This window comes from Prionailurus viverrinus, chromosome F1, assembly GCF_022837055.1.
Source record: "Prionailurus viverrinus isolate Anna chromosome F1, UM_Priviv_1.0, whole genome shotgun sequence".
Taxonomy (NCBI): Eukaryota; Metazoa; Chordata; class Mammalia; order Carnivora; family Felidae; genus Prionailurus; species Prionailurus viverrinus.
Genome location: NC_062577.1, coordinates 9,971,342 through 9,987,634, shown reverse-complemented (window position 1 = coordinate 9,987,634; position 16,293 = coordinate 9,971,342). Strand labels below are relative to the sequence as shown.

General features: G+C 35.0%; 1 protein-coding gene across 4 annotated transcripts in view; it reads left to right on the top strand.

Moving 5' to 3' along the window:
- The window catches only part of KIFAP3 (kinesin associated protein 3), a 169,698-nt gene extending 153,626 nt beyond the window's left edge, over positions 1-16,072 (top strand). For 3 of the 4 annotated variants that reach the window (XM_047840887.1, XM_047840889.1, XM_047840890.1), the window contains one exon: positions 15,870-16,072. In XM_047840887.1, the coding sequence (XP_047696843.1) occupies positions 15,870-15,978 (109 nt within the window). In that variant the 3' untranslated portion in view covers positions 15,979-16,072. Of the gene's footprint in view, positions 1-2,722; positions 2,841-15,869 lie in introns of those variants that run through there. The other variant, XM_047840888.1, reaches the window with a different exon arrangement.
- The last annotated feature ends 221 nt before the right edge of the window (positions 16,073-16,293 follow it).

Sequence of the window (16,293 nt, the reverse complement as noted above, 5' to 3'; positions counted from 1 at the left end):
TGGCAGTATTTTATACATAAAGATACTTGCCTTTGTAGTTAAGACTGAATTAAGAAATTCTCAGTTCACATGTATTATACTACATATCTGTTTGAATCTACTAAGAAGTACTCATCTCTACTGACTGTAAGCATTCTGTACCATAAAAAAGTGTTAATGCCAAAAGAAACTTTAACGTCCCAGTGTTACAAGTTTTGCATTAGTTTTCATTACCAAATAGCTTATGTTCTGTTAGAAACAAATTTTATGTTATACTTAAAATGAATAAAGGTTTTCTTTGATCTTGTTTCATTCCTATTACTGGGTCTTAATAAAAATGACCTGTTAGCAGTCAGTAAATCAGAAGTATAACATGTTGGAGGTTATTTTGTTATTTCCAGAAGATACCTTTAACTTTTACTTGAATTAAAGACATTTAATGAAATTAGCTTTACAGAGTAATGATAAATGAAATCAACTTTATAGAGTATAAAGTAAAGATACAATCAAGGTAAGGATGTGCATTAAATGTTTTAATACTTAAATTTTCCTATACTCAGTAACCTTTTTGATTGACAAGCACTGGCTAGTTTCTACGGATAAAGAGATCAAAATCACTTCCCTTTGAGAAGCTTATAGTTCAGGGTTAAAATATAATTTTTTGAGATAACTTACATTATCCTATTTATTATTCTTTATATCAACTTTCTTTTTTTTTGAAAACTTTTAAGGGTAATAACAGGCTTAGAAAAGGAATTAAGGAATTAATACTAAGTACGCTGTCAGTATTTGGACATGGTTGGTCTAATACATGTTCCTGCCCATTTAAAAAAAACATGAGAGAGAGAGAGAGGCAGGGGGGAATGGTAGAGAGAGGGGGAGAGAATCCTAAGCAGGCTCCATGCAGTCAGCACAGAGCCTGACACCGGGCTCCATCCTACAACCCGAAATGTGAGCTCCTGACCCGAGCCAGAGTCAAGAGTCGGCCACTTAACAGACCAAGCCAGCCAGGGGTGCCCCATTCCTGTATATGTACATTTCTGTACATATATGTATTATACATTTCTGAATTGTCCTTAATCTTTAGAGGACACAATCTTTAGAAAAGAATGCCACTCTACCTTACTAAACAGTTTTTTAAGAGTATGCTATTTAGAATATTACAGTTTCTTAACTTCCATTACAAAAGTATGCCTTTAGAAATTTTTTAAGGAAAAAAATCCGATAATCTGATGATGTTTTATGTCAATTATATCTCGAAGCTGGAGAAAAGTAAAATTTTAAAAAATGTTAAAGATACTGTGAAGAATTTTCTTAGATAACAAAGTAAATAGAGTGATAGATTCAGATTTTTTGCATTTTAAGCTAAGCATTGCAATACTTGACAAAGAATCACATTATTATTGAAATATAGCCCCTGAATTATATAGACTGTTTAATAAAACATTATACTTTGATGGTCTGGTAATTCCCTAGAATTTAGTTACTTCATTAGAACAATAAGCACTTTGGAAAGATTAGTCCAGACAGCAGCTTGTTGTGGCTTTGTAATAGAGACAATGCCTCTTTACAAACACATCAGTGTCCTACAAAACATACTTTGAATAATTGTGTGATTTGAGGAAAGGCATTGTATCAGAGTTTGATGTGAATGTTGATTTCTGATGCCACCTATCTCTACTCTTACTGAATAGAAACCTTTCCTCTTACATAGTAGGTAGGTGGGCAGGTAGGTAGGCAGATAGCTGTTCCCAAGGGAATACATGACCCTACATTTTAGTCTTTGATTTACACTGATATCATAGCTATTGATGAATTCTCAAAGCTTTTAATTGAAAGCGTTTCAGATTACACATGATTTGTTTCAGGTTTTCTCATTAAAGAAAAAAAGACAATAAACCTCCATTGGTAGTTGTTTGGAAATGGAAGAGATGTCTGGAATTAAGGGGATTGATTATGTACTATTATCCTGTAGATTATAATCGTGTAAGGATTTTAGGCCAACATGCAGTCTTTAAGTAGTAGCCCAGACCACTTAGTAATTTTATAACTGCTTAGTGCCTCTAGCAAATAAATAGAACTCAGACCTACTTCAGAGAGACAAATGGGACGGTCTGTAATAAAATCAATTTTCTTTTAAAAAAATTTTTTTAATGTTTATTTTTGAGAGAGAGACAGACAGAGCACAAGCAGGGGAGGGGCAGAGAGAGAGGGAGACACAGAATCCCAAGCAGGCTCCAGGCTCCGAGCTGTCAGCACAGAGCCCAATGTGGAGCTCCAACACACGTACCGTGAGATCATGACCTAAGCTGAAGTCGAACACTTAACCAACTAAGCCACCCAGGCACCCCTGTAATAAAATCAATTTTCAAATGTTACTTTGTTTTTATATTTGAGGAAAAAATGGTAATTTTCTAAAATGTATACATCTATTTAACTGTTAATTCTTAGTGAATTTAAAATCTGTGTATGTCTATGTTGGTTTTCATGTAAAAGTTATACCTTTCTACAGTCTCATTTCAGACTGGAGAGGTACGATCAACAAATTATTTCTTACTCCCTTTGATTGAGTTAAATATAAAATAATTAGTCCTTTGGATAGACTTATAAACAGGAGCATAATTAATGATTTCCTGAATATCTTCTCTTTTGTGAACATACATCTGCATTCTGTTTCAAGTAATATCTAAAGTTTATCTAAAGTTGATACATCCCATTTTTTCAGAAATTCTTTCCATTTCAGGTTCTTCCAGCTAAAAACAAAGCACCTTGGCCTGTCAGAAATTAAAAGGCAATACAATCTTAAAAAGGAATCCAGATTTGTGTGGACAGTATCAGGTGGCTAATTTAGAGCCCCTCAAATGTGAAAGGATGGGAGGAGGCTTCTATGAACATAGTTAGGCAAGTAAATTTTTAAGTTGCAACTGTAACCTAAAACTTAACATCTTTTCAAATTGATACAAGAAACCCCATAAAACTATATTTACATGGGTGTTCAAACTTCATGCTAGGATCTTTTTTGAAGTGGTTAAAAAAAAAAACCCACAGGAATTCTTAAGTCTCAAAAAGTTGTGTTTTTTTTTTTTATTTAAAGTTCTCTGGGTTTTAAGGACTCTATAAATATTGGACTATTGTAATTCAACTTGTTCTCTGTATACACTAAGGGGAAAAAAGAAACTATTACACTTTCTTACAGTTGCATCTTGCCTTTTTCCCCTCAAGTTTTGGGGTGGGGGGTACTGTTTGCCATCAGCAAGTGGGCACCATAGTCATTTTAAATAAGTCAGTTTGTAATCTTTCCTTGTCCTGCATACTTGAAAAACCTAATCTAGCTATACCTATATGCTAGTTTGAAATACTGCCTAAAACTCTATACTGCCTATAATCTCAAAAATGTACAGTCAGTGCATTACCGTGTCCCTGAAGATTTCTCCTGATAGTTGCCCAGCTTTGCTTATAAGTCCCAGATTGTCGGGCTGGCACAACCCCAAGATAATGAACATCACGGAATGAAAATACCCTCTCCTAGACACGTCCGTGACCTGTGCCCTTTTCTAACAGCAGTAAACCTGAGTACAGAAATGTATGCAGTTTGGGAAGTGATGATTTGTGTGGAATAACTAAAAACCTTACCCTTGATTTACTGCTTTCAAAATAAACTCACTGAATATAAAATAAGGTAGAAAAGCATGCAGAGAGACATTCGCGGTATTTTCATCCCAACATGTGTTGTATCATTTGCATCAATCATGATATAGAATCTGAAGGGTTTTGCTTGAATAACCTTATTTATACAAGCAGTCGAGTCTCACTATGGTAAAAGGAAGATATGATTGGCCTTGGCATTATTTTAGTGCAATAACAATTAGTTGCCTACGTATAGGCATAAATCTCTATGAATTATGTAACAGCCCTATAAAAGCAAACGGAAAGCATGTGTAAGAAGCATGCCAAATATGATCGAGTGTCTTTTAACTGTCTAGATCATGTGGCAGGAGCCAGAATTTCATAAGTATTTTTAGGGAAGGCTCTATCATTTTCATATGTCATAACAATAACAACACCAAATATATAATCTCTTAACTGTTCTTATAAGAGACTTGGACGTATAATAATCTCAAGGCAGATGTTAAAAGGGATAGCCATTATTCTTACTTTACAAGAAGAAATTATGACAGTTACAAATATAGGCTGAAACAAGTTATATCAGTAGAAGCAGAAAACATATCCAGATATTCTGGGTTTGAGGTCATTGCACCCCACTAACTTTAATAAAATTCGGGACTTGTTGATAAGTTTATACTTAAGTTAGTTTTGCTAATAAATATACTTTCCATTTCTTAAATTAAGGGAGAAAAAATGCCTATGTACCTCAGTGATTTAAAAAAAAAAGTATGATGTTTTCTTATGTTGCTTTGAAAATAACTTTAGTTTAAATATGGCAATAGGGTACAAGTCAGAAAAGTAATTGTTAGAATCGTATGCATTCCAGTCTACACTGAATTAATTTGCTTGGTATCATTGCAGCATGTGCCCAAATTGTGCTGGCCCCGTTCTGTGAGGATGGTATAGAAATACCTGGCTGTATCATCAGAACTCTACAATCTGGTTGAACGGAGTGATGTAAATCAGTCCATATCTTGACAGTCATCTTACAGTTAGCCTTAGACATAAACAGAAAATGATTTTGGGTTTTTTTGTTTTTTTACAGACCCATGACATAACAAACATATTCTCAAGGACAAGAGAGCTTATAAAAACTTAAGAGTAGAGATTTACTTTAGTACCTGTTTTTCCATTGCTAAATACAATGTTGGTATATTATATAGTATACTGAGATTTTAAATGCTCTAGAGGACACTAAATAGCTATGAAGTATTTATCTGACCTGTACTGATTCCTGACTTAGTGGCTGAAAGTATTTATGTAACAGTGTCCAACATAGATGTTTTAAAATATCACAATGTAAGGCAATGTCTTTTGTTGTATATTTAATATTATAAACTTATTTTGGATCAAATTTTCACACTTCCATGCTTAGCTATTTAAAAATACACACTTTTGGGCACCTGAGTGGCTCAGTCAGTTAAGCATCCAACTTCGGCTCAGGTCATGATTTCATGGTTTGTCAGTTTGAGCCCCATGTCAGGCTCTGGGCTGACAGCTCAGAGCCTGGAGCCTGCTTCAGATTCTGTGTCTCCCTCTCTCTCTGCCCTTCCCTGCTTGTTCTCTCTCTCTCTCTCTCTCTCTCTCTCTCTCTCTCTCTCTATCTCTCTCTCAAAAATAAACATTAAAAAAATAAAATAATAAAAATACACACTTTTAATTTGTCTAAACATAGTTTCTATTATATATATACTCGTGCCCTCAATTTTAGAAAAATGTCACTTGGTTTGATTTTAGGTACAAAAAAAGTCTTTACTTATCAACCACCATTTGATTTTTATTAGCCTAAAAATTATTGAGACAAACGAATAAGTGGAGTATGACATATATTGGAAACTTTACATTAAGCTTCGTATATTTGATAAGATTTTTGAGATTGGTTTTTTTTACAACACTTATCTACCTCTTATGTAAGGTAGTAAAAGAAAGTGAAAAGGTTTAAAGTATATCAAAATATCCCCAAACTGTATTATTTATTTGAGGATTTGAGAGACAAGGTATTAACAGAAGCTTAACATTAATTTTTCATTTATGAGGGAGTGATCTGTAGCATGCATGTTAGATAGCCCTGTTTATTCTGATTGTGTCCATATGTCGGATTTCTGTCTGTTTCATAAAGAAAGATGGGGACTTCATATAGCCCATTTTACATAGTACTCATGATAATTTTAGGTTCTATTCTGTATCTTGAACTTGTTCATTTTGATAGTGCATTATCACTTTAAGATTCTGGATTGTACTTAAATTACAGTAACCGAAGGTCATTATTCATATTTTTGCTGGACTGAAAAGTTTTGAGTACTAGCATTAACGTTTGAATTATGCTCAAGGTCTTAGACTTTGCAGCATGTTTAGTTTCTTTTCATTTCTTATTAGTATTTTTCAGTACTTAATAGTCTCCTGCTCTCACCTCCAACAAGAACTTCTCTCTGTTCAACATCAGAAACATTTTCCTATTTGGCATGTGCTTTCTAGTTCCCCAAGCAGTATAAGCAAATTGGAAAGTTCAGCTGTCATTCTTGGAAGGTCATAGATCACACTAGCAGCCTGAGTAATCCAAGAGGTTTTAAGTATCATAGCATTTAGTTTAAAGTGAAATTTGCTCTGACAGGGCTGGCAGACCAATAGGAAAAAGAAATATTTGTGCTTGGAGAAGTGCATATGTAGAGACCAAGAGTATAACTGATGGCTGGAAGTGATTTCAGTCTAAAAAAACAAATCATTAAGAGAGTGCATAGGGGTAAAATACACAGTTCATATTTTAAAGAGTCTCAAAATGAACCAGCAACTAAGGTTAGCATTACATAGTAATTAGCTGTGGTGTTCAGGCTTTAACTCACTCAGTACCAGACAATATGGTTAAACTATCGCTGCGAAAACATTGCTACTTATGTTATATTCACTACTTTAAGCCTACAGCAGTAATTTTTGTACCTTAAAAAACCAAGGTATTATGACAGATTATATAAATGTTGAACCAGTAACAGACAAACAATTATTCAAAGGAGGTGCTAATGACTCGGTTTATTGACCTAGGGGTTACTTAAGCAGCTCAGTGGGTTCCCTGAACATTTGGTGTTATGAAATGAGGTACTGCTTGATAGTATAGAACTGACAATTTCAAGAAGTCCTTGCACTTAACTGAAGAACAAGTTAAAGATGACTAGAATGGCATACTTTCCCTCAAAGATTATTATTAAAAGTTCAAGACCATTATAGGTTTGAGTAAATACTCACTTCAGCTTGATAATCACATTTGACAGCTGCCATGAGGCACCTATGAGAGTATTTTTCCTGTTAATTGCTACAAATAAGGAAAAAGAAAATATCTTCTCATAGCTGCAGTTATTTCTTTCAAGTCATTGTTCTCTTCAAGCGGGCCAATTCTGAGTCACAGGAATACAAGGTTGATAAATTCTTTTCTTGAGTGTGCAGAGCAGATAAGGAATAAAGTGGAAGGGACTTCCAGCAAGATGGTAGACCCGGCTGACTTAGAAGGCGCCCCCATATAGATATATTAAAAAGGTGGATTAAATGTTAACAAAAATTTACAATTCACAGCCAAATTCACAAAGATAGGACACACACACACACACAAAATAACCACGCATGAGAATAATGATGAACTCGGTATAGGTTATATAGTAAAGGAAAATGAAACTGAATTCCTGTATAAGGCGTGGAACTTCAATGGGCTGCCTTTTTCTCATCATTTGAAAAAAGGACTAGATGGTTGTAATTCACCAGCCTAGAGAAATGGCCAAAACTTATCTTCTGCCCCAAGGCCCTAGGAGGAGAGTTACCCAGGAGAAAGAAATCACAAGCTTTCTCCATGAGCGTGTGTGGGTTCAGAATTTATACTATTCATCCAATTTAGTGAACCCCAAATCAAGTAATTTTCATTAAAAATGTTTTCAGGACAGTGGAACCCCCTGGAGCCTCAATGTATTATAAACAAATACAGAACCTCTCTATAGTAATATTTTCAAGTTCAAGGACTAACAGACAGGCAAAAGCAAATGAATAAATAAAGGCAACTTGAAATTGAACACAATAAAAAAATTGCAAAGCTCATGAAGAAAAGTATTGTCACAAAGGAGAATTGTCAGGCATAACAGAGAGTTAGGATGCCCAGGAACTAGAATTAATAGAAGACTCTCAATTAGACCATAACATTTTTAAAAAGACAAAGGAATTTAGAAAATTAGTGCAACATCATAATATGAAAAAGTGCCAACTATAACGTCTCAACATAAAAATTGCAATCATTAAAATAGGTCCTGGAGATGGGTTAAACAACAGATTAAGATGCATAATAAGAGAAGTGTGAATTAAATGAAATTAGAAGAGCATCAGTAAAATGGAATTTCTTTACCATTTGGAACAAATCAGTGACTGTTTTACACATGCTTCTCCCATCATTACTACAAATTAGTTTTTATCTGAAGCATCATAGTATTGTAACTAAATTGAAAGGATCTGTCCCCAAGGTGGTATATATCCCCTTAGAACTGACAGATGTCTTTTAAAAAACTTTTTCAAAATAAATTCCAGATGAGTACTTTAAGTACAACCTCCCACTACTCGTATCATTTGCCCTTGATTTTGGGGAAAATACTACTTGGTTCGATTCCACTAAAATATTCTTTAAGAGTCATTAGCCATTTAGTTTTATCATAATAAAAGGAAAATTGATACTTATGCATGTAAAAGATTAAGAATAAAAACTAAATGGGAAATGACAGCTGAACTTGATATATATTGGTAAAGCTCATCAGAAGACTGCTTAATTATGTTCACCTCAGTAATACAAAGGCTCAAGTTCAACAGCTAACACCTATTAGCAACCTAAAATATGCATTTGTCGCATATAAATTTAGAGAGACAAGGTGCTTTTGATAGGTTCAGCGAAAATTTTAGAAGCTGTCCCTATAGCAGTAGTACTTAACATGCACGTACATTACATTTTTCAGTGTCCAAGACTCATAGGCCCCCACCTTCGCAACCTTTTTGCATATGAATGACATTCCTATTTAGCTCTAAATTATTTCACATTTATAAAATGAGAACATGGACTATATGATAAATGCAATGGAAACCACGTTCTCTAAATGTTAAGTAGGCTAAGAAGTTTCAATTTGATAAAACTTAAAACTTGCTTTAAAACTTTGTGAAAGTAAATGATACTCAGTGATAAGACAAGCTCTCCATCTAGTGTTTGGTTTATAAATTACAAGCATTGAGATCTTGATTTAATCATACATCTAATGCTGGGTGCAATTTTATAGGCTTTATCCCATTCAGTTTATACTTCTCTTGTTACTATATATGAGAATTTCAAGAAAAATATGTTCTCTTCTGCCAGAATAGTCTAGTTCTTCCTACTGAATTCAAAGGCAAGCTATTTCTACAGTCTGTGGTATTCATCTACATGGAATACTACGGCTTCTTAGTTATTTGATGAAGCATATTTCTATGGCAAAATTGTTTCATGCCAGTTAGCTATAACCTCTAAAATTTCAGCCAGTTTTGATATTCTTTCTTTTCATTCTCAGTTCCTAAATGGTAAAAGTATAACTAAAAAACCCATTTCAAAAGAGAAATTGATACCATTTTTTTTAATGTTTATTTATTTTTGAGAGAGAGAGAGAGAGAGAGAGAGAGAGAGCAAGCAGGGGAAGGGCAGAGAGAGGGAGACACAGAATCCGAAGCAGGCTCCAGGCTCGGAGCTGTCAGCACAGAGCCCCATGCAGGGCTCAAACTCACGGACTGTGAGCAAGATCATGACCTGAGCCAAAGTCAGCTCCTTAATGGGCTGAGCCACCCAGGCACCCCAGTGAACCATTTTTTTTTTTATCATGAAAGGTAGCATATTTGATTATCGTTATTTCTGCTGCTGCCTCTATGGGCTCTCACTGTTTCACATATGGACAGCCGTAATATTCTCTATTAAATGCTCCCCATGTTTTTGTCTAACACCATCAGTTACCACAGTTCTCTTTCTAAAACACGTAAGTTGTTCCCCTTTTTAAAAAATCGTAGACAAATTTCCCAAAGTATATAGTTAGCATGGCATATGAAGAGCTTTCAAAATCTAGTCTTAACATCCCTTTCTAGCCTTATCTGCTGCCACTTGGGTTCAGCTTTCATCGTAACCCTGACTAACCATAACAAACCAGAGGCTGTTCTTCAGTGCCTTCTCTCTCTTGCTCAGGCTGCCACAAGTGAAATCCAATTTGTCCTTTTACATTCATCCATTCATACAATAAAATACTTTTTGAATGCCCACTGCATGTCAGATACAGTGCTAGATGCTAGTGATATAGCAATGAATAAGACAGTGACAGTCTTTACCTTTATTCATGGTACTTATAGTCTCATAGGAAATAAAGTAAAAAGATACATTGATAGGTACAGATATAGTCAGGAAGTGACAGATGCATTAAAATAAAAATATTTTCTGTGAAGACTTCCTAGTCCCCTAGGTTCTTTTGGAACAATTTGTACATACCTCTATTATACTCTAACTTTATACTAAATATTTGTTCTTCTTCTATTCTTTTGTAGCAATTTATAAATGTACTATGGGTAATACAACATCATATTATTATCAGAATTTTGTTCCATGTTTAGTTGCCTCCAATGCATGGCCAAGGGATCATGTCTTACTTATTGCCTTCCCAGTACCACATCTTTTTTTTTTTTAACATTGACTGTCAATACTATACTTAACACATTGTAGGAACTCATGTACTATTTGGATGGATGGATGGATGGATGGATGGATGGATGGATACAAAGGATCACTATTACATTTCACTACCACAATTACGTATTACTAAATTTCTCATGACAAATCATAGTAAAGCTGAAATTACTCTGATCAATTTATAATCTACTTAGGAAGATAAAAATACTGATTTTGATCCTATGATAAATATATTGGAATATTTGATAAAAAGAATGAACTGTTCTAGAAAACTATTATCAGATCACATTTCACACAGCTCTATAATATCCTTCCTCTGAAAAAAGTTAGCCTATGTTAAGTCCTTTCACTTGACAATCCCAAAAGAATTCTAGCCTTCGATATTATCCCATGGATCACAAAGGTAGTTAATAAGAATCGCCACCCTCTACTTCTAAATATATTACTCTAAAGGATTTTATCTTAGGGAGAATAGAATTCCTTAAAAAAAAAAAAGACGCAAACCAAAAAGATGAAATTCAGTGTGAAAATTTCGTGCGTGTGTCTCTGTGTGTACATACGCACAACTATACACACACATATACATTCAGTGTGAGCCATTTTGTGGTAACGACTCTTTAAAAAATTTAAGATCAGTGCATTTTTAGCCTACATTATTAGAGAGTCAGAAACAGGATCTCATTGTATTCTGTGCTGGTTTCAGACCACATAATAAGTACAGTATCACATCATTTTCAGCTTCATTTTAAGATAAACATTGAAAAAAATCATTATTTTTTAATATTTTTCATAAAGCATGTGTGCAAGTGGGGGAGGGGCAGAGAGAGAGGGGGACAGAGGATCTGAAGCAGACTCTGTGGTGACAGCAGAGAGCCCAATGTAGGGCTCAAACCCACAAACCGCAAGATCGTGACCTGAGCCCAAGTCGGACGCTTGACCGATTGAGCCACCCCAGCAGCCCTCAAAAGTTATTTAGAGAGCAAATCAGATAGTAAAGGTTTGAGAAACCATGTCATGAGGACTGAGTAAACAAGAGTTGTGAAGTAACCATATTAAAGAAGAATTGGATTTCTTTTGTGGTTCCAAATGGTAATTCTAGAACTAATTACAACCAGATTACAGGTCAAGATATAGAACTTTCTAACAGTGTGACGGGCCCACAGTGGAAGAACTGCCCTGTGAGTACTCCCATTCCTGGAGATGTTCTGCAAAGAATTCGATAGACCCTGTCAAGGATGTGGTGAATGGAAGCACAGTCTAGCTTATTTCTAAAAATATTTCCAAGCCAAAGATTCTGTGACCTGTGAAAAGAGAACTTGGCTTGAATTTATTTTTTATTTGTATTAGCATCCTTTAATATTGTCATCATTTGCTCTGCATTCATTTTGCTGACTTGGGAATTTCAAGGAAGATCAAGACGTGTGTTGCTTTCATCGAATTTTAATAAAATAATAATACTTTTCACTTATGCAGCACTTTCCATCCAAGGATTTCAAAGTGCTTTACAAATATGCACTAATTAAGCCTCACAAACAGCTAGAGGTAGGTGATTTTCTTCCCTTCCTACGGGAACGTCAACCCTGGCACAGAAGTCTAAGTAGAGCCCCAGAGTGCTTACGATTCTTTACTGGCTGCCGGTCCCCTTGTGATGTCCTGCATGTGAAGGGCCACTTGTCATGCCTCGATTCCCTTTTTCCCCCCTCTCTGAATCATCGCAAGTTTAGAAATACAATGAATGCTGTTAAAAATTTGTTTGAAGCCTTGTAAATATTACAGCAAAATTCCGTCTCCTGCCTGCTGAATGCTAATTAGGTTTCTAAATGTTCATGTAAAAATAAAATCCTGATGTGATTTCTATATTTGTTGTTGAATTTTAAATGTAATTTCTTAGTTAAAAAGAGTTTGTCATTTTCCTTTCTAGGTACTTCCAAATCATTGTTCTTGGGACAGAAAACTTAGTAGCAGATGGATTTGGGGGGCCCTTATGTTTCCTAGTTGTCTTTTCACAACACACAGTAACCATTTTCTTTGAACTATAAATAAGATATTTTTAAGAAGAGATTGCATTTTTTTATTTTTCTAATTTAAAGGTCTAAAAATGATATCTAGACATTGAGGATAATGGTTAAATGACACTACACAGTCCTATTAAAAAAAAAAATAGTGGTCTAGTAGTGGCATTTTCTGATCTAGAGGACACGGCTTTTTATGTAGGTTAGGAATGCCCGGAAGAAAGTATGTACACATGGAAACACATGTGAGCTGTTAGATTAAATTCCAATATAAATAGTCAAATGTGCAAACTCTCATCTGAAGAACAGTCATACAGGGCAAGGGCAGGTGCACCGTATCACAGCTTAGTTTCTCTGGGTTCTCAGGGTCCCTAGTGAGGGCATGCAAGTTACTGTGTACTCTGAGTCCTTAGTGGATCAGGAAAGCACAAGTTTTGCTGCCACACTTCCCTTTTATATTCACATTTCTATCTCCTTCTAGACAAACTTACATAAAGAATCTATCTGTTCCTGTTTCAAGGAAAACTTATGATTAGGTGTTCCTGGTTTTGAACCAGATTCAAAAGTAACAAGGCTACATCTTTATTCCAAGGGAGAAAGCACAGCATGTATCCACATATCCCAGAAGAATATCTGGCTTCAGGTTGTAGCATCCTGAATAGTCCAGTGTCCCCTCCATATTAGAACCAAACGAGAGATTAGAAAATCAAGCTATTCTGTTTCAGAGTGAATTTTATTTAGAAGATCTTGTGTACATATAGCTGATCTTTCATAATACAAAAGGACCTAGGACTTCTGTCAAAGTACCATTCAAACTGGTCATAATGTTTCAGATATTCTTTTCTTTAAACAGCAAGTTCATCTGTGATATGTGATGGATCATTACAGAAAAACTCATTGTTAGAGTTTCTAATTTTTCTCCTTAAAATTTTTTTGCAAATGATATCTGTGGAAGTTCAAACAATTTGGCCAGAACACACAGATGTCTCTGGGTGAACTGTTGACTGCATAAATAGAACTTTATTACAGTAAACTTGCAGGCTCAGAAACTGAAACTCGCCAGTGTTCAAGGTGCGCTCTTACTTTAATTTGACTTGGAGTGCAAATTCTTACCAACAGTGTGACAGAGAATGTCCTTAAAAAAACAGCTGAATGTCCATTTGTCAATTTACATCAGGCAGATTGGATAATGTCTGAGTGTATTCTTTAGCCTCTTGTCAAGCCACATGGAAATACAATGATCGGAAGTTTGCCTACTGATCATAGAAATCAGTTTTGCAGTTTGCATGTATAATGACCTCACACTCTCAGAACCTTTTTTAAGGTCCCTTCCTCAATGAGGACAAGCCTGCCAAAAATCAGATATTGCCAATAGTGTTATAGGTCACCCCAAGGAATTGCTTGGGTTGGTACCAACATTGCCACTGGGGAGCATCTTGTTCTATGCCAACATGGCCGACAGTCTCCCTTCTGAGGCTTCTCTTCTTTTCGATAGGATTACAGTAATAGTGCTACGAGTTCCTCTGTGAGATGTTCTGTTTTTAAGATGTCTTTGAGTATTTTCTTTACTGATCTACTCTGTGCCTCTTGTTTCCAAGCCCTTGGAAGCCTCTAGATTGATTGAGAAACAAAGATAAAATTAACTCGAGCTTAACCTGAGTCTCCTGCTATTAGGCCTCGGAAGAGATGCTAAAAAACATAAGCAGTGTCTGAAGGCAGGTAATAATTAGATGAAAAAGTAAGGAGTTGAAATGCATAAGCTATCCAGTCAACTTTTACGTAATTGAGAGTTGTCTGGATACATGAGTATTTGTTAGCCTTAGTGCTTCAGGAGAAAAAAATGTCAACGGCCGACTTTTCCTCTAATTTTAAACTGATGCAGGTGTATCTGTGTTCATGGACTGCATTAATTTCTGTAACATCTTTAAAGCTACCTCTAGAGCAGTGTTTCCCTTCATCATAAAACTAATCTTTCTTCCCAGGAGGCCAAGGTAGGAAGGATGAACTTCTATTTTGCCATTTCAAAATAAAACTCAGACTTAAAAATTGCAGCCAATTTTTGGGAGAATCATAGACACATATTTAGAAGAAGCCCAAAAAGTTTATTTTCTTCAGGATCACTCACTACAAATGCTGACCTAAAACTTAAACCTCAGAAATTCCATTTCCCTGAGCAGTAGATTCACATGAATAATACGCCCTGTATGTGTTAGGTTTTTTTATATTTACTATTTAGTCCTATCTCAGTATACACATGCACATATGTGTACACGCATACACAAATCATTTAAAACCTTTAATATTTTAATAGTTACTACTATTGTGTTTTAACCTCGTTTTGAGTTTTGAGAGGAAGGTAGTGCCTACATGAGTACATTTTTTAATCATACTGAGATTTTACTGATAAAGTATGTTTCCATCTAGTATATGCCTCAGATAATCTTAAATCATTTAAATATGTTATTTTTTTCAAAGTTCATGTTTCTATATTCTAAATTGTTTTCCTTTGATTGCAAATAAGCTCAGAAGCATTCACTGCATGAGCTGTGCATGAGCATGTTCTAGCTGCCATCTTTGCCTGGCCAGATAAGTACCTTGTCATTTGGCTAAGTGTTGGATAATTCTCTGATCCTTAAAAAGTGCCTTGGAGAACAGATTTTCTTTTAAATTTACTAATAGATGAAAGAATAATTTTTAAAGCAATAAAGTTTGTCCATGTATCAAATGTCATTATAACGCCGAAGGTCATCTTTAGGCTTCTATTATTTCCATAGAATAAACTGACAGAATTTATAATTATCTTGTTGTAATTCAAAAGAAATGTATGACTTTTTTTTTTTTTGAGGAGTCAGAGAAGGATTTGCAGATCAAATCTGACTAACTCAAATGTTGTAAAATTCCTTGTCCTGTTCAAGTCATAGGTTTATGGTATGATTTGACCCTGAGTGAGAGTTTTACTGCTAAAACTCAAAATGCATGCATGATTATTAACAATCCTATATGAAAAAAATTTTATTATCGATAACAAAACTCATTTTACAAGTTTTAGTGTTGTCGTTCCCTAACAGTACTATACTGATAATTGCTAGCACATAAAATCTTTTCATATTCTGGCATAAAAGCCATATATAAATGTAATTTATGAAAACTTTTCTGATCTGTCCTCCTCTTTGTCTTGAATACTACCTGATGACAGAGGTTTCCAACATTTTTAACACACACTGTTAGAAATATTATGCACATTTTTGTGGCTATATTAATTCAGTAAAATTATTATTAAATATATATTATATATATAATGTGTGTGTGTATATATATACACATACATACACACACACACATATATATGTATATATATATATATGAAGAAGAAAAATGCTTAATGATAGCCGCATTAATCACTTTTGCTGCTAGGAAGAAAATCTTGGAGGTGTCAAGTTCCCGGCCTCCCGTGTGGATGTGTGATGAAAAATATAACTTATCATTCCTTTTTCTCTTTTCAGCCTTGGAATGGATGGCTTTGGCCAATCAGTTGGCATTCTTGGACGCCCTGCCACAGCTTATGGATTCCGCCCTGATGAACCTTACTACTACGGCTATGGAACTCGATAAAGTCATCCCTTTCCATATGTACTCTCAGCTTAGAAGAAATCTGTGTGGGTTGGGCTAACTTTGAATCTTGACTAATAATGCATGTTGATATTATTGTGGGTCTGTGCTTCTTTTTATTTTTTCCATGTTGTTAGCTACAAATTAACTCTGACCCCTCCGTCCTCTGTTAAGTATAGTTGATGTTTGACTTTGTTCACTCATCAAACCACATCTTGATGATGAATAACATTGCCCATGTTATTCAAAGAGACGCAAAAGAAAATGCTGAAAAGCAACTAGACTGGAAAACAAACACTACATTATGTACATTAAGTG